Raw genomic sequence first — 24,716 nt, forward strand, 5'->3', positions numbered from 1 at the left:
GCAGGTGAAGGAAGATTTCTTATAAGATACAATACACTAAGATTTAAATAATACAAAGAAACAAAAGAATAGAAGAAAGACAATTTTAGGCAGAAAGTAAGCACCATGTGTACAAAGGACGCAAAGAACTTGGTTTGTTATAGAAACTGAAAAAGTCAATAAAACTAGAGAATACTGAAAAGGGAGTAACTGCCTGAGATGAAATATGATAGGCAGGCCAGATCAGGTGGGACTTCATAGGTCATGGTAAAGACCTAGGTTTTGGGCTGGGGATGAAGCTCAATGTCAGACTGCTTGCCTACCATGTACAAGGCCCTGAGTCTGATATCCAACTCTGAAAAAAATAAAATTAAAAAGTGACCTTGATTTTATTCTAGGTACAATAGCTATCCTGAAAAACTTTTTCTCCCTGGTACTGACATTTGAACTCAGGACCTCATGCCTTGAGCCACACCTCCAGTCATTTTTTGCTTCAGTTATTTTTCAGGTAGGGTCTCACATTTTTGCCCGGGCTGGCCTTGAAATGTAATCCTCTCAATCTCCCCACCTCAAGTCTAGAATACTTTTAAAAAAGAAATGACAGATATAGTATATATATCTATCTACAGATAGATACTCATTTTTTAAAAATGTTGTATGAATAAATTGAAGCATGACACATACTGAACTAGGAAGGCCAAGAGGTACACTATAGAGTAGACCAGACAAGAGGTAATGGTGGCAAATGTTGGAGATGATCAGAAGCAATGGATGCAAAAAATTTTAATGCAGGTGGTACTATCAGTCTTCTCTTCCCCCACATATAGTTTACTTATAGTTCTATGCAAAGTCACTTTTATATATAGCACTTTTTTTTTATAGCAATACTAGGGTTTGAACTCAAGATCTACACCGTGAACCACTCCACCAGTCCTTTTTTTGGTGATGGGTTTTTTTCTGAGATAAGGTCTTGTGAACAATTTGCCCTGGTTGGCTTCGAACCACAATCCTCCTGATCTCTGCCTTCTGAATAGCTAGTATTACAGGTGTGAGCCACTGGTGCCCAGATATAGCACAATTTTGTTGTTCTTATAATGAAGACATATCTATTTGTTTACATAAATGTATTTATTCAGTAAGTATTTATTAAGCACATATTACTAACAAATAATGATCTGGGTATAGGAAAGAAGAAAAAAACCCTGGTCTTACAAAACTTACAAATTATAAAATAAAATTAAGCCTCTTTTCATATATCTGATTATGTCTCACAATAACATTCTAAATCAGTAACATAAAACTTTTTTGGTGTTATTTATTCAACTCAATAAACTTTTAACATCTATGTTTCAAGTCCTTTGCTACAGGTACACAGAATACTCACTCATGGAGCATACATTCTAATAGACACACACACACACACACACACACACACACACGCAGAATATCAAGTACCAGGCATTACCAGAAGAAAAAATACAACAGGCTACTGGAATAGAATGTTATACAGACCTGTTATTCTTCTGGAAGTAAATGAGTAAAGCCCCTGAGATAATGTTACACTTCAACAGAATCTTGAAAGAAGTGAGGGAGGTAAGCCAAGTAGGTATTTGAATGTGAAACATTCTACAAAAGGCAAGATCAAGTACAAACACCCTGAGGCAGGAAACTGACATAGTCAAGGAACTCTAAGGTTACAAACTACCTAACTGCAGTGAGCAGGAGAGAAAAGGATAAAATGAGTCTGAAGAGGCAGCCAAGGACCAGATTAGATAATGCCTTCCTGTGGACAGTAGAAAGAACTTGGAATTTTATTCTAACTAGAATGCAAACTAAATAGGATGGGAAGGTTCTAGCAGAATAGCAGATCCAATTAATGTCAAAATAAAAACTACCTGTTTCCTACTTGGAGACCAGATGGCAGGGGAACAGTGCAATCAGAGACACCAATCAGAACTTACTGTGATAGGCAGGCAAGAGGTGGTTTATATTATATACTTATATATATTACAAGTATTCGAACTGATGGAAATCTAAATATATTTTATAGGTATAGCATATAACATTTTCAGATGAAGGGCTGGTGGAATCATTCAAGTGGTAGAGCACCTTCCCAGCAACTGTGAGGCTCTGAGTTCAAATCTCAGTGCCGCCAAAAATAAAATTCAGAAGAGTGGGAAATACAAGGTAAGTGCCACCAAAAATAAAATTCAGAAGAGTGGGAAATACAAGGTAAGAAAGAGTTATTGAGACAGGAGGAAGATCTGGGGAGAGCCGGCTGCTGGTGGCTCATGCCTATAATTCTAGCTACTCAGGAGACAAAGACCAGGAGGATCCCAGTTCAAAGCCCTGGGGAAAATAGTGTGTGAGACCCTATCTCAAAAAAAAAAAAAAAAACACTACAAAAAAAGGGGCCGGTGGAGTGGATCAAGGTGAAGGCCCTGAGTTCAAACCCAAGTACTGGGGGAAAAAAAAAAAAAAAAAAGATTTAGAGGAGAGGGATATATGCTCAATTTGTACATGTTGAGTTTAAGATGCTTAGAAAACATACAAAGGGAGTTGCCTAAGTAACTGCCTAAGAGTTCACATGTAACGAAATGAGATATTCATACCTCACTCTAGAAAACACTGTCTTATAGTCACACACTAAACATATAGCCGTCAAATATCAAGATCTTCTAAACACCAATATTAGTTAAAATAGTACACTAACAGGTAACTAACACAACAGACACAGTTTTAGCTTTTAGTTTATAGTTTAATGTGAGAAACAGAAAAATACACAAGCAGCTAAAATGTATCATCTAAGCCCTATTATTGGGAAAGTCCAAGTTACTCAGGAGAATCACAGTTCAAGGCCAGCCCAGGCAAAAAATGAGTGAGACCCCCCAATTCAACAAAAAAAGCTGGGTATGCAGGTGCACATCTGCAATCCCAGCACTCAGGAAGCTGAGGCAGAAGAATTATGAATTCAAGGCCAACCTGGGCTACATAGTGAGACCCTACCTCAAAAAAAAAAAAAAGAAACAAACAAAAAGTAAAAAGAAATATTAAGTTTTGGAAGTGTGGAAGAAAGAAACCACCACCTTTGGCCAACTTACATTTCATCTAAAGAACTAGACAGAAGACGACTAGAACACTGTTCAGCAAAAGATACTATTATTTATGAGGCAGTACACACATAGAGGGTATGCAAAGGAAGAGGACACAGTGGGGCTATAAAAGGGCATATTAATTCAGAAAGATTTAGTAATAACACAGTATAATAACTGGTATAAAAATTTTAAAGTAGGTTTTGCAGAAAAAGTATACTGAATCTGAGTTTCCCCAGAGGGCACAAATGACACCAAAAGAGAAGAGTCACAAAGATACAAATTTCTGTTTATAAGATGAACAACTACCCATGAACACTTTAAAATAAGCAGAATTGGAAAAGCCTTGAAAGTATGGAGCTTCCCATGACAGGTGTTTAAAGAGGTCATCAGAAATGTGTGTATGATTTTGTTTTGAGTGGTAACTGTCCTTTTAATTCTAGGACTTTAATGAGGTCAAACAAGTAAGTGCCAGTGTATTATACAAGCAGTAAATGCACAAGTAATGCACAGACAGGGAAATCAATTTAGGCTAAGGATGTGGGAACTGTGATGATTTCTACTTTGATAGAGAAATATGAAAGAGAAAGTAGGCAGAGTGCTTGTGCCTGCCCTGGAGAGCAGAGTGTGAGAGCCTATGAGAACTTCACATGAGCACAGCCGTGTCAAATAATCTGCAGGAAGGGAGCGGGAGCAAAATGCAGCACTGCTGCTTGGATGTGTACACCATGACCTTCAGACAGACACGGTACCAGTACAACCAGAAAGTAGCAATGGCAGGTTCCCCCTGTTCTGATAACTACAAGGTCATGCCACCCTGAGAACTGCTGCTGTGCTGACTTCACTATCCCACTTCCTTGTTTGCTGCTGTATATAACAAACTCACTGGAGGTGGCTGAGGCTGTTGTGTGTCTCCACCAGAGCAACCAGCCCACCTGATCCCAGCTTTTCGCATGTTTGTCTTTTGTGCTTTCTCAATTTCCCATCTCTCCCAGTTAGGTTCCTAGGACAAGCTCACGCAAGTCACAAGAGCCTGCAAGCCCACCTTAGTCAGATGTGGAGTTTGAACCAGCCCATACAAAAAATTAGAAGCACCCAATCTCAAGCCTCAACCAATAAGCAGGGCATGATGGCATGTGCCTGTCATCCAGGTATGGCAGAGGCATAAACAGGAGGATAACGGTCCAGGCCCACCTGAAAAATGCAGACCCTACCAGAACAATAACTAAAGCAAAAATGGCTGGTCATGTAGCTAAACTGGTAGAGCACCTGCCAAGCAAGCACAAGGTCTTGAGTTCAAACTCCAGTATCCGCATCCCGCCCCCCAAAAAAAGAAGGAATTTAGGCAGAGATAAAATCTTTTGGCTAGATGTCAAAAGTTCTCAGTAAATGAAGACGGATATTAAGTAATAGAGGTTTGACTCATGAATGAATATAACCAACTGATATTGGTTTAGGGAGTAATATACTATTAAGTAAAACACAGGATAGATCTGACAACTAAACTGATACATGAAAATGAATGAGAATTAAATGGGGAAGAGGGAGGAACAGGTGGAAGGAAGTCAGGCGTGTGTAGGTGGGAAGAGACAGAGAGTGGGAAGAAAGGTAAAATAACGTCCAGAGATCAAAACATGTGCAAAGGTCTGAAGTAACAGATCACAGAAAGGATGGAGAATAAATAGCTAGGACATAACTTTAAGATGTGGCTGGCAAGAACTACAGCTGAAGAAATAAACTGGAACCAGACCATAAGGATTTCTGAGCCATTTTAAGGAATGTGGAATTATCTTCAGGTATCCCCTAAACTTTACTAAAAGTTTCATAACAAAGAAAAGAAAGTTAAAAGTAGTAAGGAATCAGATTACCTAAAATAAGAATTCCAAGTCCAATTACCTACAGACTAGATAAATAAAAAACCCAAGTAAAGTGGACCACATGTAAGAAAAACCCAAGAGACAACAGGAAATTATGAGAAATGTGGAATGCAAAAGCCCTAACTAAGACTGGGGCAGATGTGATTCAGTATGCTAGATCTTCTGAGTTTTAAAAAGACAGAAATTCAAATTGTCAAGATTAATCTCATTATTTTAATACTGACAATTAAACTTCTTTGAAACATGATTCAAGCCAAGTTAAGAAGACCAAACAAAAGACCATGAGTCAAACTGCTATTTATAGAACCCCCAAAACAGTGGAAGGAGATATTTAAACACTTGCTGAAGATCTGAGCAGAAATGACAAGTAACCACTTGAAAAGACACAGTGACTCTCTTATTCACTTCTGAAAAGGATTTAACATTTAGTTGGTCTCAGCAAATATTTAATAATGAAGCAAACACTGGAATTTGCTGAAAGTGTCATGGCAGTAGATAGGACAAAAGAGAACAGAAAATATAAATGAGAAAACTAATCCAGTGCTTCTTTGCTCTAGCATTAGCCTCTTCTATTGGTTTTTAGTTCCTCTCACAGTCAGCTGCTGGCACATGCTGCCTAGATTCTTTTATGTCACTTGGTGTTCTTTCTTTGGCTAAGTAATGGAAATTTGGCCAACACACCAGTAACCACAATTAGCAACTATCGGCTTTCATCCAGCTAGGGGCAATGAAATTAAATAGGATGAGTGATCACACTGGATAGGAAAAGAATAATATTCATTGCTTTGTTTCAACTTCAAGCCAGAAACTAATGCTAATTCCATGGCCTATCTTAAAGCTGTCCACTGTTGCTGAAAATGCTATCTTATCAAGGGTAAGTAATAGTCAAATGCTTCACTAATTATGCTGGGCAATGCAACAAAATGGTATGCCTGGATAGCAGGATAAAGAAGAAATGAGGTAGAGTTTGAGATTCTGCTAGAATGGAGTTGGTATAACAAGGAAGTAGGTATAAAGACTGCATACTTGGAACAGATATGGAAAGTAAGCAATAATGAAGACAAGAAAATAGGTAGCTCAGGAAATCTCGGTTTTGAATATTTATAGTTCCACCTACTAGGAAGGCTTAGGCAGAAGAAAAGCTTGAGCCCAGGAGTTCAAGGCCAGTTTGAGTTAACACAGGAATACCCTGTCACAGGGGGAAAAAAACAAGCAAAATTTGGTACCATTTGAAATAAACAAGAAAATTCTGCTGGCATAGGGATGCATGAATAGTCAGTATTGCAGGTTATAAATTCATTTACAGAGCATAATTTTCTTAAGTGCCCCTCATCTCAGAAAGGTGAAACCAACAGGCTATCATTATTAAGTCATGTGCTTGTACTTTAGATGGGGCTCACTTTGCAGTATTTTCACTCTCAGATTGTATCTACAAGGGAAAAAGAGCAGAGAACAATGAGTTGATTTGAAAAGCTCTATGCATGAGTATCTAAGGAAAGGATATCCAATCCCCATAAGGTGAGATGTTGGATTTCACTTTATAAAAAAGAAACCATCACATAAGGAATACTCTGTTTCTTAGCAATGACTTTAACACAAGAGATTGTTACCCTGCTGGGTAACAAATAGTAATGCATTAACCTACCTACTCTAGCCTATGTAGAAGGCTTGGGTCTGACATTCCAATATTCTAATAAAAAGCAGGAGACAATATTCCAATTAAAAGCTTATGTGAGAGCTGGCAGAGTGGCTCAAGTGGTAGAGCCCTGCCTAGCAAGCACAAGGGCCCCAAGTTCAAAACCCAGTATCAAGGGGGAAAAAAAAAACTCAGAGGAGAGAAACTTCACACTTCATCTAAAGCAAATAAGTAAACCTAGACATCAGATCTATGGAAAGACTTACATGCTCTGTGAAATGTAGGAATAGACAGTAGGATTTCAGATTACTAATGATCATGATGAAAGCTGTATAACCATGAACAGGTGAAGCAATGAAAGAAAAAAGACACTTGCGGCACCTTTAATGAGAAGGAGAAGGAGACTTAATATAAAACCAAACTTTTCCAGATGCTCTGCACTATACAATACAGAAACCATGTGTGGGTACTAAGCACTTGAAATGTGCCAGATCACAGTAAGATATGCCATACCTATGTAAAATATACCCTACATTTCAAAGACTGAATATGGAAAAAGATTACTGTAATACATTACTAACAACTGAAAGGATAATATTTTATTTATTTGGAACTAAATAAGACACAGTATTAAAAGGTAATTTACATTGTACTTTTTTTAATTTGGCCACAAGTAATTTTAACATACATGGCTCCTTTTTGTATAGTATTTTAATATATTTTATATTTATTTTATATATTATATATTTTGTATTATATTTCTATTGGGCAGTGCTAAATTACTCCTGTTTATTAACGTAAGCCTTAAATTCATATGATTTTTTAAAAACACGTTATTACTGAATTTAATGTTTTGTTCCTTTAGTTAATATTAAGCTTGAGAACATCTTGGATAAGATGACATTAAGGTAAGAACAGTGACAGCTTACCAGACTGTCCAAAAAAGAGAGCCCAAATTTCTGGGCAGAGGCTTGAGCAGCAGAGTTGTTCCACCAAATAGTAAGCAGGTTCTCTTTGTGTTCTCTCTAGCAAAACGGTGACATGGTAAGAAAGAAGCACTGTGTACACAGAAGCAGGATTCGGATTCAACCAGGCTTAGCTGTATCCATCAGCATAATAGTATGCTCTACTTGGGGATCTGCTTGCTACAATCCACATGTTCAATTTATAGAGTAAACATTCCTTGCTAGGATTTATTCAATTTTACACATTCTCAGAAATTTCTATTTATATTTTGCCCTTTTGAGAATTTCACGTACAAGAACTCTAACTTACCACCAAAGAAAGCACATCTCTCTTGCTAAAGTGAAATGAAATAACAGCCATTACTTTTTATAAGATACCCTGACAAATTTTAAAAGGCACTGAATTTCCCACATTACAAATATTAATATCTGAAAACAATCTACCTAGAAACTTGAAGAGAACAGGATTTTAAGAAATTACAAATTTCACAAATATAAACAGAACACAATCTTATAAGATAGCACTGACTCAAAGACAGTGAATACAGTAACACAGAGAAAAACAATTGTCCTATCCCAACATAAGGCAATTAGCTTGAAAAAAATGTATTATATTTGGCAAGATAAAAATTAAATGAATATTTGAGATCCAAAATTTCCTACAGAAAAAGTTTACTCAAGTCAAGAGTTCTTTGGCACAAAACAATTCAAGGCTTCAAATAGTGCACTCAAGTCAAATTACCTTAAGTGTTAACAACAAATGGAAGAAATGGAACCAATGGAAGATACCCCAAGTAGTTAAAGGAGAACTTTGGATAAAGGTGCTAGCTAATTTGAGAGTTAAATATGAAAGTGCATCAGTTATTCATTCAAACATCTAGGAATCTACTAAACATAAGACATTACACTAGAGCTGAGTGTGGTGGTTTACACCTGTAATTCCAACTACTGGGGAGGCTGAGGCAGGAGGATTGCAAATTAGAGGTCACCCTGGGCTACACAGGGAGACCCCGGAGATTTGGGACAAAGAAAGATAGGGAAGGGAGAAAGAGAGAGAAGAGATGAAGATAGAGAAAGAGAGAGAAAGAGAGAAATTATACTAAATTTTGGAGATACAATGGTGAACAGACTATAATGTTTGACCATTACAGAGTTTATTTTTTGGTAGTTTCGTGAGAGAACAGGAAGTAGGGTCACCATCAATAATTTCCATGCCCAATACCAAAACCTTCCCTCCTTCTTCTATTTGTATTTGAAGGAAGAGAGGCAGAGACGGAGGAACAGGAAAAAAGAAAAGAGATCTGCATCTAACAACTGAATTAAGTCATCCTCTTTAGCTCCTTCCCTGTAAAACTCTGAGCTGAGTAAAGAAACAAGTTAAAGTCTACTCACCTCCCTCTCATCAATACCTAGTGCTCACCTGTTGGCTATCTCAGAATGAGGTTAATTTAGTGTTATTGTTCTAGGCTATTACTTTATTTTTCTACTATAGACCAGTATCAAGAATAAATGAAAACTGAAACAATAAAAGTCAATCCTTACAGGGATTTTTTGCACAAAAATAAGTAGTCATGCATAGTCTATAGGGAAAAACATGCTGTCTATAAAGCTAGTTTCCTTTCTACCACCATCACCAGATCTCCCTCACATCCAGAGGTAACTACGGCCATGAATTTGCTGTAAATGCTATCACTTTCCATTTATAAGGTCTCTCCATATCACGTACATCAAAAGGCAACGTGAAAACTGGAGCCAGGCAACTGAGGCTCAAATCCCAACTTTGATCTCAGCTCTGCTGTTTATGATCTGTGGGTCAGTACTAGGGTTTACCTATGGTTTGAGAGTATCCCCAAAGGTTTGTGTGTTAGAAGCTTGGATCACAATGTAGTCATATTGAAAGGTGAAGGAAACTTTTAAGAGTAACTACCTAGTGGGAGGTAATTAGGTCAATGGTGACATCACCCTCACCCTCAGAAGGGATTAATGCTGGTCTCACACCATGAATTATTTTTCTCTAGAGCAAAATGTTTAAAAAAAAAAAAAAAAAGCAAGACTGGCCTCTCACCATGTGATCTCTTCTGCACATGCTCCCACCACTGTGATGCCATCCACCTTGAGGCCCTCAACAGAACCAGAACAGATGGGGTTACCTGATTACAAACATTCAACCTCCAAAACTGTGAGCTATATAAAACTGCTTTTTAAATAAAGGAGTTTGTTATGGCAAAAGAAAACTGACTAATACCGTTATTTACCCCTTGATGCTTCAACATTTCCATATGTAAAATGAAGATAATGAAGAGCACCTATCTCTGAGTTCTCATGAGGATTAAAATAATTAATATTCACAAAGTGCGCAGAATAAACATCTAGACACAGAAAGTACATTTGTTTCTTAAATTAAAAAAAATCATCAAAGATAATAATCTAAATGTAGATGATATAATCAATCATATTATAACTCCTTTGTATTTTATTTGTATATGTGCCCTCCTACTGAGAGTCATTTAGTTTTTTCCTAATGAAAATCTGCATACAAATCTCATAGGGCAAACAGTCAAGTTTCTCTACACTAATACCTTGACTAGTAATTAATTGTCGGATACTAGGAAATGCACATTTTCAACTGCATTAACACCCCCTCCTGGGCTTTGCAATGTAATGGATGAAAATTGATAGCTCATAGGCTTTAAACTGTATCTCCCTACAAATGAGACTAAGTATCTTCAATTCATTTGACATTTCAATTTCCACTTTCCTCTTCTGCAAAGTGCTTTTGTATCTGTTGCTCATTTTATTCATATCATCAGTGTGATGGTTGTTTTTAAATTTTATTTTCTTCTCTCTTTAATCTCATTATATTTTTCCTGAAGACTGGAATGTATTTTAAGGATTTTTTTTTAATGGGAAGTAGAGACCTATTTTCCTCTCCATATAAAAACAATTCAGTCTATTTTTTCTTCCCTTGATGATAGGAAAGGCCATCTTTTGCATTTACTAACTTCCTGAATATGTATTTCTGAACTCGATTGTACTACATTAATCTGTCTTTTCCCATATTAATACTACACCATTTCAAATGCCATAATTTTTTTAATTGGGATATTGCTTAAAGTATACAACTACTGAGCACACAGCTTGATTTTAAATTTAAATACATATATCCCCCCTATGTGATTCAACCCAGACCAAGATACTGACATTTCTCACACTCCAGACTATTCTAACCCTTCCTTATCAGTACCATGTTTCCCAGATAACTGCTATTCCAATCTCTTTTTTTGAAGAGGGGAGGAGCGAGTAGGGAACTGGAGATTGAGCTCAGGGCCTTGTGCTTAGTAGGCAGATATTCCACTACTTGAGCCACTCTACCAGCCCTTTTTGCACTGATTGTATTTGAGATAGAGTCTCAATTTATATCCAGGCCAGCCTGGATCTCAGTCCTCCTACCTGTGCTTTCCCACATAGCTGGGATGACAGGCATGTGCCATTCACACCCAGGTGCTGGTTGAGAGGGTGTCTTACAAACTTTTTGCCCAGGCTGGCCTCAAATGGTAATCCTCCTGCCTCCTGAATGGCTGGGATTATGGGTTTGAGCCACCATGCCTGGTCTACTATTTTGTTCTCTTATCACCATACATCAGTCCTGTTTTTGAACCTCCTGCAAATGAAATCATATAATATGTAATCTTTTATGTCTCACTTCTTTTATACAACATTAAGTCTAGAAAATTCATTCTATATTGTGTGTAGCACAAGTTTATTGTTTTTCATTGCTGTGTAGTAGTTCACTCTAAATACCGCAATTCTAAAACTGGTCTTGATATACACACTGCCAAGTTCCTCCTCATTGTTCTTCTTCTTCTGTAAGTATCTTGGTTATTCTTGTTCCTTTAACTTTTGCACATGAGGCTCACTGTTCACAAAAAAGAATCCCATTGAGACTGCTGTCTAAAACTACATGCAATTCACAGAGAATTAACTTTAGTAAAATTTGTTATTAAATAAATTTTAAATAAACTTCCTACCCATGAAGAGTATAATCCTGCCTTTTATTTCTGTCTCTATATTTTTCAATAATATTTTGGGTACTTTATAGAATTTCCTATGAAGAAGATACTTTTCATTTTTTAAATGACAATTGCCAATCTGAATGTTGACCATAAATGTTGAATGTTGAATTCTCTTATTAATGCAAACAGTATGTTCATTTCTTTTAAATTTTCTAGGAAGAGGCTCATCTCATTTCTCTTCCTTTCCAATCCTTTTGGATTTTACTTCTTTTTATTGCTTATCTTGTTGACAGAAATATACTTGTCTTACTTTTGACTTTAATGAAAACGTGTCTAAGGTTTTAGTGTTACACGTGACTGGGAGTGTGGCTCAAATGGTAGAGTAACTGCCTAGCAAGCACAAGGCCCTGAGTTCAAACTCCAGTACCACAGGGGGAAAAAAAGATTTCCAACCCTTTAATTTAATACATGAATTTATCCCTAAGCATATTTCCCTTGTACCTCTCATGTTTTGGTACAATGCTCTTGCTGTGACACAGTTCTAAGTATTCTTTTGAGGCAGTCAGGTTCTTGCTTTGTAGCCCAGGCTGGCCTTGAACTCTTGGGCTTAAGCAATCCTTGCCTCAGACTTCCAAGTGCTGAAATTATAGGCATGAGCCACTCTATGCAGCTCTACCACATGATTTCCACTCATTTTTGTGGTTTTTCTGAGATGGCAGGGAAGGGGGTGGTCTCACTATGTTGCCCAGGCTAACATCGAACTCCTGCCTCAGCCTCCCACATTACTTTTTTTAATTCTTAAAAGTGTTTTATCAGTTTTACTTTAGTACTGCTTCTCCACCATTCTCTGTATTCCCTCTTCTGAAACTCCAATTTAGGCATATGCTTTCGTACTTTTCATGTCATCTTCCTGTGCTATTCTGGAAGAGTTCAAATTAGTGACTTCTCTCTTCAGTTGTGTTTACATACTTATTTATATTTATTATCTCTGAAATAATGATTTTTGTTCAATTATAATGCAATGTGCTCTTAACGTAAAAAAGGGAAGAGATATATTTTAAGGAACTTTTAGGCAAAATGTTCTTTGAAAAGGTCTCCTCTTTAATGACAAAAAAAATGTAGCTCTTAGGGGTTCTACTGACTGCTATTCTACAAAGCTGGCCCACTGTGCCGCCTGCATCAAGAAAGAAGAGGCTCTATTCTTCCCACTTTAGAATTACAGAAGGCAAAGCCCAGTAAAGTTCTTTTAACAACTTTCTCCTCGGCTTTTTTTTTTTTTTTTTAATTTCAAAGCCACAGAAATGTCAAAAGTAAAATGAATACCCACACACCTTTCATCCGGTTCAAAATTGTTAACATTTATCACCTTTGCTTTATTTCTTCTTTTTTCTCTGTCTACATACACATACACACCCTCCCACCTAAATAACCACATGCCCTTTTCTCTGAACCTATTCCTGAACCCATCAAAATACCTTACTTTCAAATATTCCAGAAAATATCTTCAAATAAGAGAACTGTCAGTATAACCACCATGTCACCACTACACAAACCGTGAGATTCAACAGAACCTTAGATAGATGTGCAGTATAGACTGAAAACTAGTATTCAAGTCATCTGACTACATGTTCTTTATCTTGGCTTGTCTAATAATTGAATATGAATTAGTTCTATGGTTATTGTCATTATTTAGAAGAGATAATCTGTCAAAGAACATTTTCTTTGTTTAATGACGTTATAATTAGATTTCATTTGCTCCTTAATTGGACAGGTATTCTTACAAACAATACCTGTCGAATTATCCAAGTAAATGAAACAAAAGCTTCAGATTGCAGAAATTAAAGCTAGATAAACAGAATGGAATTGAACTAAGTACCCAGAATATGGATGAAAATTTTATTAAGACAGCTATAGCAGGGCACTACTACAAGTTCTAGGTACTAAAAATGCCTTAACAGTTATCTGATAATAATTCAGAATAAGAGAAAAACCAAAAATAAGAAAATTTACTTAATTCTAACATTTACGTGCCAACTCAACAAATTACCTACAGAATCAGAGAGCTCAAACTGAGCCAAACTGAACCAATTCTTCTACATTTCACACATCAATAAGCCCTTTCATTACTAATAGGGAAGTGGTAAATATAATTGCAACATACCCAAAATTATTTTTCCAATATACCTTTAATGAGGATAAGAGACAAACTGAAAGGTATGTTATTAAGCAGCACTAGTCAGACTAGGGGTGGAGCTTAGTGATAGAACATGTTCAATGCACAAGGCCCTGGGTTTGATCCCCAGCACCTCAGGAGAAATGGAAGTAGGGAAGAAAGGGAGAGGGAAAGGGGAAAAGGAAAAGGAAAGGAAAGAACTGCTAATCAATTGACATAGAACTACCCAGTGTTTAGTACTACTGTGTCAAAATAATTTGATGAAACTTGGTATGTGCATACATTGTACACTTCAAGTTTTTATTTCACAAGACATCATAAATAGATTCATGAAAGAATTCATCATGTAGTTTTCCTATGCTGCTTTAGAATACAGTATTTACCAAAAACTAATAAATATGTAATTTTAGAAAAATTAGGCAAATAATCACTTTAAATTACTGCCACATGTTTTATTAATGTAGTCATTAAGTTTGTTTTATCATTCATAATCCACAATAAACATGGAAAAAGAAGCTGTTACAAACAACTTCCTTTCTTTCTAAAGAGAAGAAATTTGAGGAAAAAAAAAATCTCAAGTTTGTGAAAGCCAGATTACTTACCAGTAACTTGAGTTATCCTATTGGGTCTTTTCCCTCACAGATCCACCTCTCTTGCCCTTCTGTGCAGCATGAGAATCTTCCTGATGGGCATCCACTGGAACTGAGGGGGCATGCAGTACAACGTATATGTAAGAAAGTTGGGGGTAGGGGATTTGGGAGATGCTAGAGACATGCTTCAGTGCACTTGCTTACCTTCCTGAATTTGGAAATTTCAACGCTTCCTTGGTCCTCGAGGCATTCACAATAACTTCAAAGAATGTGGATCTGTGGAGATTACCCAATAGGAGAACTCCAGTTACTGGTAAGTGATCCAGTTTTTTCTTCTCTATCAGAATAAGAAGATTATTTAATTTTATTTGAGATTATTAACACATGTAGAACTATAGGAGAAAGGGATGTAAATCTACCAGACAGCTATATGTGCACATACCAAAGAAAACATTTTCTTAACAGAGTGTCAACAGAAACTCCTGTTATTATCAGAAACACAAGAAAAAGAAAAAAGATTTGAATGGAATCATTTTAAAACATCCACTACTGCCAGATGCCAGAGGCTCACGCCTATAATCCTGGTTATTTGGGAGGGTGAGATCAGGAGGACCGGGTGATATGAGGCCAATCTGGGCAAAAAGTTCGCAAGATCCCATCTCAACCAATAGCTGGGTGTGGCAGTGTGAACCGCTCAGCCCAAGCTACACGGGCGGTTGAGTTGGGGAAGGATTGTGATTCCAGGTGAGCCTGGGCAAAAGAGTTTGTGAGACTTTATCTCAAAGGAAAAAAACTAGTCATGGTGTCATGTACCTGTCATCCCAACAGAAACAGGAGGATCAAGGTCCAGGCTGGTTTGGACAAAAAGCCAAGATCTCATCTCCAAACTAACCAGAGCAAAAAGACTTGGAGACAATGGCTTAAGTGGGAGAGCACCTGCCTAGCAAGAACACATCCTGAGTTCAAACCCCAGTATCATTAAAAAATAAGTAAAATGTCCACTATAATGGGAGCTGTATTTTAAAAATATAAGCTATCAAACTATTCCATTTACTGAAACATCACCAATTATTTCTTAGTATCAGTACAAGATAAATAATTGATCAAAATCTGCCATTTCTTAAGATTATTAGCAACCATGGTGGCTTCTATACTAAAATATATACCGTCACCATGGTTGGTTAACAATCTTTTAGACTTTAGATTAAAAGCATCAATACAATTCCTACTGTCACCCAATTAAGTCTTTAAAATAATCTTTTATCACCTAGTAATAAACCAACCACACATGCACATTAACTTATGCCAGTCACTAATAAATAATAATGCTAATTTTAACTTAAATCCTTGCAACAAAGGGAATACAGTAAATTTTTATAAACTTTTGAAATAGTTTAACATAACCAAAAAGGTCATTTAGAGACTGGCACTGAAAGCTAGGTTTTGCTATCATTACCATTCCATAAACCCAACTAAGGTGAGTGTGTGTATGTGTGTGTTGTGCTGGGAATTGAGCCCAGGGCCTCACACATGATAGACAAGTGCTCTACCACTGAACTACATTCTCAGCCTTCAGAATGATGTCATCAGAGCAGCTCAGGAAAAAAACTGCAGAGATTTGGATATCCTGTGTGACTGCTATAATGCTCATCAACAAATTTGTACTCCTTAGTAGTCAAAACCCAAATCAAACATTTCACTAAGGAAAAACTGCATCATAAAATCAATCTGAATTTAGGAATAAACTGCATAGATTAGACTGTGGCAGCTAACTCACTTCTACTATCACCCTTAGCTGTGGTTTTGATGATTTCAGGTACGTTATTTCTAATTGTCATTTAAGACTCAAAATTCTAATATCTGGCATTATGGTTATGAAAATTTTTTCTTCATGTAAATCCTGGAAGTCTGTTAATAGTGTAATATCCAGGTGCCAGTGGCTCACACCTGCAATCCTCACTACTTGGGAGGCTGAGGTCAGAAGGATCACGATTCAAGGACAGCCTGGGCAAATAGATAATGAGACCCCATGAGCAAAATGGACTGGAGGTATGGCTCAAGCAGTGGAATGTCTGCTTTGCAAGCATGAATCCCTGTGTTCAAACTCCAGTCCATGAAAAAATAAATTTTTGTATTAAATACACATTTGCACATACTTAAGTAACATCACTGATGGTTCAAATGTGGGTTGAGTGTACATACACACAAAGATAGGTAGATACACAGTGGAGTTAAACATTAGTTAACCAAAATGAGGTCAAAGTAAATTATAAAATTACCTAGTAAGTAATGTTCTTTATAAAAACTGCCTTCTTTTTAACTCCTTTAGCTCATGAGACAGCTTAGGTAAAGTACAGAAACTTGCATTATCTGCTTTTTCCTAGCTAGACCTACCTTCTCACTATCACCCAAAAGGGAAAAGCTCTAGAGGGCACATGAGTTATAAATTATGACAATGATATTCTTGCTCTTTTTATACTTGACAAAAATCTATCAAGTTCATTGTCTAATTGACCTTTTTAGTCCCATGTACACTTACACTTCTCTCAGAGTCCCCAAATTATAAATACCATTTCATTTCTTAATAAAAATTTTCCTTTCTCTCAGTTTTATTCCACTACTACTTCCTACACCAACCCATAAAGAAACAAAAGCAGTGCAACTGCCAGGCATTGGTGGTTCATGCCTGCAATCCTAGCTACTTGGGAGGCAGAGATCAGGAGGATCACGGATCAAAGGCAGCCCAGTTCTCAAGACCCTATCTTGAAAACACCCAACACAAAAAAGGGTTGGGGCCAGGCACCAGTGACTCACACCTGTAATCGTAGTCACTCAGGAGGCAGAGATCATGAGGACTGAGGTTCAAAGCCAGTCCCAGTAAACAGTTTGAGACCCTATCTGAAAAACCCCATCACAAAAAAGGGCTGATGGAGTGGCTCAAGGTGTAGGCCCTGGCCGGGTGCCAGTGGCTCCATGCCTATAATCCTAGCCACTCAGGAGGCGGAGATTAGGAGGATCTGGCTCCAAGACAGCCATGGCAAATAGTTTGAGAGACCCTACCTTGAAAATACCCATCACCAAAAGGGCTGGCAGAGTGGCTCAAGGTGAAGACTCAGAGAGTTCAAGCCCCAGTATCACAAGGGGGAAAAAAAAAAAAAAAGGTGTAGGCCCTGAGTTCAATACTCAGACAAGAAAAAGGGGGGGGGGGCTAGGATTGTGGCTCAAGTGGTTGAAAGCCTGTGAAATACTGCCTAGCAATCATGAGGCCCTGAGTTCAAACCCCAGTAACCACCAAAAAAAAAAGAAGTACTATTTTGTTTACCCAAATTAGCCTAATTCAAGATGGCAAACTATATTCATTTGTAAAGGAATAGCAACAGAACCTACTTCACAGGGCAATTATAAGATTTAATTAAATGAATGTAAGTAAAGCATTTAGAAACAATACCAAGAATCTAACCTGAATCAAACTATTAACATAACCACCCAGAAACTGGATTATTTTCAGAAGACTTTCTACACCAATTGTGGAGCCATTAAAAGAAGAAATTCTAAACTTAACTCAAATTTGTTCTTTACATTAGTAGTTGCAATATTATTTTAAAACTAATTTATATATTGCAAGATAAAGTAAGTAATTTACATTAATGATATTAGGAATCACAGTTTGCAGCAAAAAAGAACCACAAAAACATGTTAATGTTAAAACTGAATTGTACCCTAAACTCAGGAGGCTGAGGCAGGACGATACTGAGTTCAAGGCCAGCCTGGGCTACACAGCAATATCCTGTCTCAAAATAACCAAAGAAAATCTGGGGGTGGGAGTATATGCCAGTGATAAAGTGTTAATCTAGTATGTGCCAGATTCTAGGTTCAATCCCCAGGACCACCAAAAAAAAAAAAAAAAAAAAAGAAGGGCGCAAAGAGAACTGGGGATACAGCTCAGTGCTAGACCACTTGCCTACCATTTGCCTACCATGCTTGAGGTCCTGCACTCAATCCCCAGCACTGCAAAAAATAAATAAATAAAATTTAATTGTAATACCAATAAAAATACAATTTTAATAATACATACAATTTTCAAAACAGTTCATGAAACATTCAGACAATAGTTACCAAGTAAACTACACTATCATACCAATATGTAAATTATATCAGCTAATACTACAAAATAAACCACAGTATTAGATTTACTTTAGTAAAGGCTGATACTCAGACTTTAAAAGTTGCCAAATATTCCTGCAAATTGTTTTCCATGTTACAATAACTAACTTCCATAGTTTGAATCTTGTAACTCCAACTGCCAACAAATTATAAAATGAAAATATGAGCAAACAGTATCTATCCGTGTTGTTGACTGATATTTGATGGTTGAGACACTAATATCCAAATTTTGTGAATGTGTCAGAAGTAATAGGATGTCACTTTCAAAAGTTAAAAGGTCTGTGACTTCCTTTTGGGGGGCTTTGCCTCGATGTCTGTCAGGTGTCTTGCTTTGGGGCTAGCCAGCTGCCATGTTTGGGGCAACCTTACAGAGAAGCCCACATGGGCAACAGCTTCATGAGTAACTTGGAAGCAGGTGTTCTAACACCTGCTGACAACCGTAAGAGTGAGTTCAGAAGTAGATCTGAGGTGACTGCGGCTCTGGCCAACAAACTGACTATAGCTTTGTGACTGAAAAGATGAAGCAAAGAACATAATTATAATATTAAGATTAATCTGGTGGAGCATGGTGGTATATGCCTGTAATCCTAGCACTTGGGAAACTGAGGCAGGAGATTCTGAACTCAAGGTCAGCCTGGGCTATGTAGCAAGTTCCAAGCTGGGCTAGAGTGAGACTATCTCAAAAAATAAGTAAAAAATTTAAAAAATAAAATTAATCTTACCAGATTTTGAAGCCCTGATTAGTTTTCAAAGCAATTCTTAATAACATCGCTAAAATGTAAGTGCCTATTTTCTGTGTAAAACTGATTTTATAAAACAATGGTAAATTTTTCTGACAATAAATTTCAATATATTCTCAGGTCAACAGCAATATTTACTATAACAATGAGTGACTCTGAATGTCTCATTTTCCTTCCTTTGAAAGGGAAGTTATTCCTCTTTTATTTCCTTCTCTTTTTTTGGCTGGGGGCGGGGGGGGGGGTGCTCCCGCAATGCTAGGGTTTGAACATGGCCTTTGTTATACCACTTGAGCCAAGCCCCAGCCCCAACACTCATTTTTGTTTCCAGTAAATAAATAACTTTTAAGTAGCAATTCCTCTCTTACATTTTGCTTATGGTTAATCGTCTGACTTTAAAATAATACATTCACTATCACTAAAGAAGGATACAGGGCAGGGGGTAAATTTTCCTGGTAAAATGCTCACATAGCATGTACCAGGCCCTGGGTTCAATACCTGTACCTAGAAATACAAAACAAAAGTGAATATAAAGCCATAAGTACTGACAGTTCCCTACTTTTTTTTTTCCCCTGTGCTGGGGGGATAGAACCCAGGGCCTAGTGCATGAACCTAGTGCATGCTAGGCAAGTGCTCTACCACTGAGCTGCATCACCAGCCCCAAGCCATAAATACTGAAATGCCACACCTTTCAGTATCTTCAGTGGATGTTCATTAATTACCTTTTTCATGGAGTCACACATCAAGGTATTAACAACACTAGGGTACAAACCCATCCTATTTGAAGTAATCTCAAAATATTAGTGCTCTGTTATCTTCCACCCAACTAAAGGAATAGCCTAACTAGTTTTTCTGATTCCACTCCTGCATCCTGCCAACACATTCTCTTTACAGGAACCACATAACACTTTTTTGGCTTCTCATTACACTTCCAGTCAAATCTAAATGTCTCCGTGTACAGTGGCTCATGTCCAAAATCCCAGGTACAAATCAGGAGGATCAAGGCTGGAAGCCAGCCTGAAGAGGGGATGTTAGTGAGACCCCACCCCCAATTCAACCAGTAAGTTGGACAAGGTGGTACATGCTTATCACCCCAGTTACGTAGAAGGTCCCAGGTAGGAGGATCATGGTCCAAACCAGAACCAGGATATAAATGCAAGACCCTATTCACATAATAACAAGAGCGAAAAAGGGATATGAGCGTGGCTCAAGTGGTAGAGTACCTGCCTAGCAAGTGTAAAGCCCTGAGTTCAAACCCCAGTACTGAAAAAAAAAAAAAAAAACCTAAATGTCGTATCATTTAAGACTAAAATGTGATCTCGTAGTCTTCCCACTTCAGCTTCATCTGATGTCACCCACCTCTGCCTCACCAGACACCAGTCTTTGCTCAATATAAAATGAACTTTCTTACTGGAAGGACTTTACACTTGCTGTTAACCAGAAGTTTTTTAAGAATACCTCCTGTTATCCTTCCGTTTATGGCTAACTCACCTCCCCAGAGAAACTTACTATGTTATATTATTATTAGAATTACTATTTCAAATAATTCCCCTTGTTATCACTATCTGCAACTATTTTAGCTGTATTCTTTGTTTTGAATCTGAAATTCCATGAGTAAGGACATGTCTTGTTCTCTTTTCTGACTTCATTACCTAGCCCAGCATCTGCTCCATAATAGCATTCCAAAAGTTGTTTAATGAGTAATTGAAAGATTTTCAAAATTTACCAGCTACTCACTGATTTTCAGTTCTGAACCGAATAGCCAGGAAGCTATTTCTTATACTATCTATGCTCTAAATAACTTTCTAACTCAGGAGTCATAAAACCACAATCTTCCCAGGCAAGTTACTCAGGAGGCAGAGACCAGGAGGATCACGGCTCCAAGACAGCCAGGGCAAATAGTTTGAGAGACCCTATCTCGAAAAAACCCTCACAAAAAAAAAAAGGGGGGGGGTGGCTGATGGAGTGGCTCAAGGTGAAGGTCCTGAGTTCAAGCCCCAGCACCACACACACACACAAAAAAAAAACCCACAATCTTCAAACATAAATCCCATCAAATCCAATGTTCTTAAAAAACAGTTATCACTTTATAGATCAAAAACAGTTTTTTTTTAAAAAGTGCTGTGACTTCCTTAGTTAGCTAATCAATAAAAAATACTATGATTCAAACCTCCTAAAAAGAGAAGACTGGGGCTGGCACAGTGATTCAAGTGGTAGAGTACCTGTGTAGCAAGTATGAGGTCCTGAGTTCAAATCCTACTACACCCAAACAAAAGAAGTTTCTTCACCATACATGAAATAACTACGTAATTTCCCAAAAGCTTTCAAAGTTACCATACACTTACTTAACTACTTAAAAAAAAAAAATTCCTGCCACCAAGATATCTACTCAGAGTTTTGGGGTTTTTTAATTAATTCCATTATGATCTAAAGCTACAATTAAGACCTACCTTTTGTATGGTTTTTAAATACAGGTTCTGAGGGGGGAAGGGAAGGGACGGAGGTAGAGGGGAGAAATGACCCGAACATCGTATGCACATATGAATAAATGAAAAAAAAATAGAAAAATAAAGACAGGTTCTAAAGACACTAAATAATTATAGCATTATTCCTTGGGCACAACGTAGTTACTAATATAATTTTACTCATCTTCTATCTACCAATATTAACCTCCTTTATTTAACCTATAAGATATAATTCAGGACTATTATAATTATCATGAAAAGCTTATGGCAAGCACTATATAGGATTATTATATTGTTCAAACTTAAAACGTACCTCTAAATACTATACACATTAAAACAAATGTCACACTGGAAGTGACAGCACACACCTGTAAAACCAGCATATGGGAGGCTAAGGCAGGAGGATCAAGGCCAAGGCCAGTTATCCAGCAAGACCCTGTCTCAAAAAAAAAAAAAAAAAATTACTTGGGCTGTAGGTGGTCCAAGCAGAAGAGTGCCTGCCTAGTAAGCATGAGGCCCTGTGTTTAAACACCAGTGCCACCAAAAGCAAAATAAAACTACAAAAAAAAAGAAAAAAACATACGACTCGACAGAAAAAACTGAAATGCTATCTGGTGAACGTAAAAGCCAATTCATGTGATTAAATGCACCCTAAGCATCCTCTTTCCTCTCTTTCTGTAATAATATACTCCCCTGTGCTTCTTACTTCCTAATTATTTTTGTCTCTTTCATCATCTTTGGAGGATGCTCATCTCCTGAAAAAGAAAAAGATGTTTCTCAAAGGTCAGTGCTAGGTCTCTTTCCTCTTGCTATGTGGTCTATTCTCTCCCAGATCTGTCAGACGTACTTCCTTGGTAATCATACATGCTAATGATTAGCAAATATGTATTTATAGCCTAAACTTTAATCACATATCTAACTGAACTGCCACAGATTTTCCCTCTCAGACTTCTTCCAGGCTCCTCAAGTTTAACAAATCTAAAATTGAACCTATTCCCCAAACCTGTGTCTGTGAAAAGTGCCACCATTCACCGAGCTGCTTAATTAAGCCAGAACCTACATTCATTCCCAACTTTCTGTACAAACCAATTTCCTACCTCCCATAATCATGTTCAATCAACCATCAAGTACTATAAATGTTTCTCCTGAACACATCTAAAATCTATTGTTTCCCTCTCCCCACTAGCACTGTCCTTGTTCAGGTCACTACTGTATCTTACCTAGCTAGACTACAGCAATGACTTCTACTGAATGGTTTCTCTGCCTGTCATTAAAATTCAGCAAACAAGCAAGCACGTCAGAGTAAAATGGAACTGGCTGTGTGATTCCAATTATACACTGTACTGATGTAAAAGAAAACATTTTTAAAACTGCTAAACAAGTTGAAAACAAAGGTAATGTAGTTTGCAAGATGGAAATTTAAACTGCAATGTGATTCTCAGACCAATGGTACTGCCTCAGGAAGACAACAGTTCAGAGACACAGAAAGGAAAAAAAAACACATTTTCAATATACTATGTAAATACAACTATCACTTTTTGCACAGAATACTTCCAGGCATTTATTATGGCCAAGGAACAAGGGAATACTTCTTGAGAGAGATAACCTGAGCAATTATAAAGAACAAGAAAGAAATTGTGGAAGAGGAAATACAGGACAGAAGAACCAGCGTAATACAGAAGAGAGCACAGTGAGATAAAGACAATATCCACACTGTGACAATTCCAACCTTGACAGCAAGAATTTAACTATGGCAAATAGTAAAAATAGATAGATAGATAGATAAAACACTTACTTTTAACTGCTCAACTCTTAAGTCTATATTCACTGCTTATACTACCAGCGTATTTCCTAGATGTTAAAACTTACTGCTATGGCCTACATGCTTATTTGACAATTCACATCATGATACTAGGATATATATCCTCTTCTCTTCCTCTCTCACACACGAGAGACTGAGAGAGACAGTGAATAACTGAGTGAGTGAGAGAGAGAGAGAGAGAGAGAGAGAAATAAAGGAAGAGGGAGAATAGGTAAATAAAAGTATCCTTGAAGCAATTTGCGGAAAATGTTATTTTTAGTAGGAACCACTTACTCTCACGCTCTGGTTTCGTTAGTTACCACATTAGAACCCATTATGTTTTATAATGGGGACTACTGTAAATAGTCCATCCTATATGGATTCTATTATTTAATCACCACTTGTGTATTTGATTGCTGTTGCTAACATTTTTTGAGGACTTACTATATACCAGGAGCTGTGTCTAAGTATTTATAAGGATTATCTCATTTAATCCTCTCAAAAATTCCGAAGTAGTATTGTAACCTCCATTCTACAAATGAGAAATAGTGATGCTCAAAAAGTTGGGTAACTTTTAAGAGGTTTCAGTGTTAAGTGGTGAAACCAATATCCAAACCCAAAAGAGCTCCAGAGTCCATACTCTTAGCCACTACACTACATAAAATTGCAGGGAACTCCTAAAAATTGAAGTTCTCTGGTTTTTTTTGCTTTCTATTATCATACTGAATATAGAAAAAATTACAAATAGGTAAATGTAGAAGTAAAACTAGGTATTTTCATGCACTAAAACTATGAACATGTAATAAAATCCTATACAAGTATAAGATAAGATTATAATTAATATGTAAACTGCCAAAGAATGTTACAGGAAAAAATGTAAAGCTAAAATTGGCAACAAGGGAATACTGATCAAATTTGATAATCATATTCAGACAGATAGTGGAATAATCTTATTAATTTTATCACAAAGCATAATTTGATAACATTTATGAATTTAACATATCTCTCATCTGTAAATTATGCTGCTTATTATTTACCCAATCAATTCTTATGTAGTTTCTTGCCTTTGAAATGTGAGGCTAAGAAGTTCAATCACTGAATTGAAGAAGTGGCTCAAATGGTAGAGTCCTGAGTTCAAACCCCAGTGAGGCCACCCCACAAAAAATGTACAATCACAAGTAAGTCAGCCTGTGCTAAACAGAAGAACTTGTGGGGTAGAACGGG

General features: G+C 37.1%; 1 protein-coding gene across 6 annotated transcripts in view; it reads right to left on the minus strand.

The window, feature by feature from the left end:
* Yaf2 (YY1 associated factor 2) overlaps window positions 1–24,716 on the minus strand; it is a 71,852-nt gene that overhangs the window by 32,846 nt on the left and 14,290 nt on the right. Inside the window, exons 1-5 of one of the 6 annotated variants that reach the window (XM_020169774.2) lie at window positions 18,291–18,351; window positions 14,530–14,601; window positions 14,338–14,437; window positions 11,383–11,465; window positions 9,615–9,670 (exon numbers count right to left, since the gene is read on the minus strand). The exons of 1 other annotated variant lie outside the window; for it this stretch is intronic. In XM_020169774.2, the coding sequence (XP_020025363.1) occupies window positions 9,615–9,670; window positions 11,383–11,400 (74 nt within the window). In that variant the 5' untranslated portion in view covers window positions 11,401–11,465; window positions 14,338–14,437; window positions 14,530–14,601; window positions 18,291–18,351. Of the gene's footprint in view, window positions 1–9,614; window positions 9,671–11,382; window positions 11,466–14,337; window positions 14,438–14,529; window positions 14,663–18,290; window positions 18,352–24,716 lie in introns of those variants that run through there. 4 more of the 6 variants (XM_074083147.1, XM_074083146.1, XM_020169775.2 and 1 more) reach the window with 4 other exon arrangements.

This window comes from Castor canadensis, chromosome 8, assembly GCF_047511655.1.
Source record: "Castor canadensis chromosome 8, mCasCan1.hap1v2, whole genome shotgun sequence".
Classification (NCBI taxonomy): Eukaryota; Metazoa; Chordata; class Mammalia; order Rodentia; family Castoridae; genus Castor; species Castor canadensis.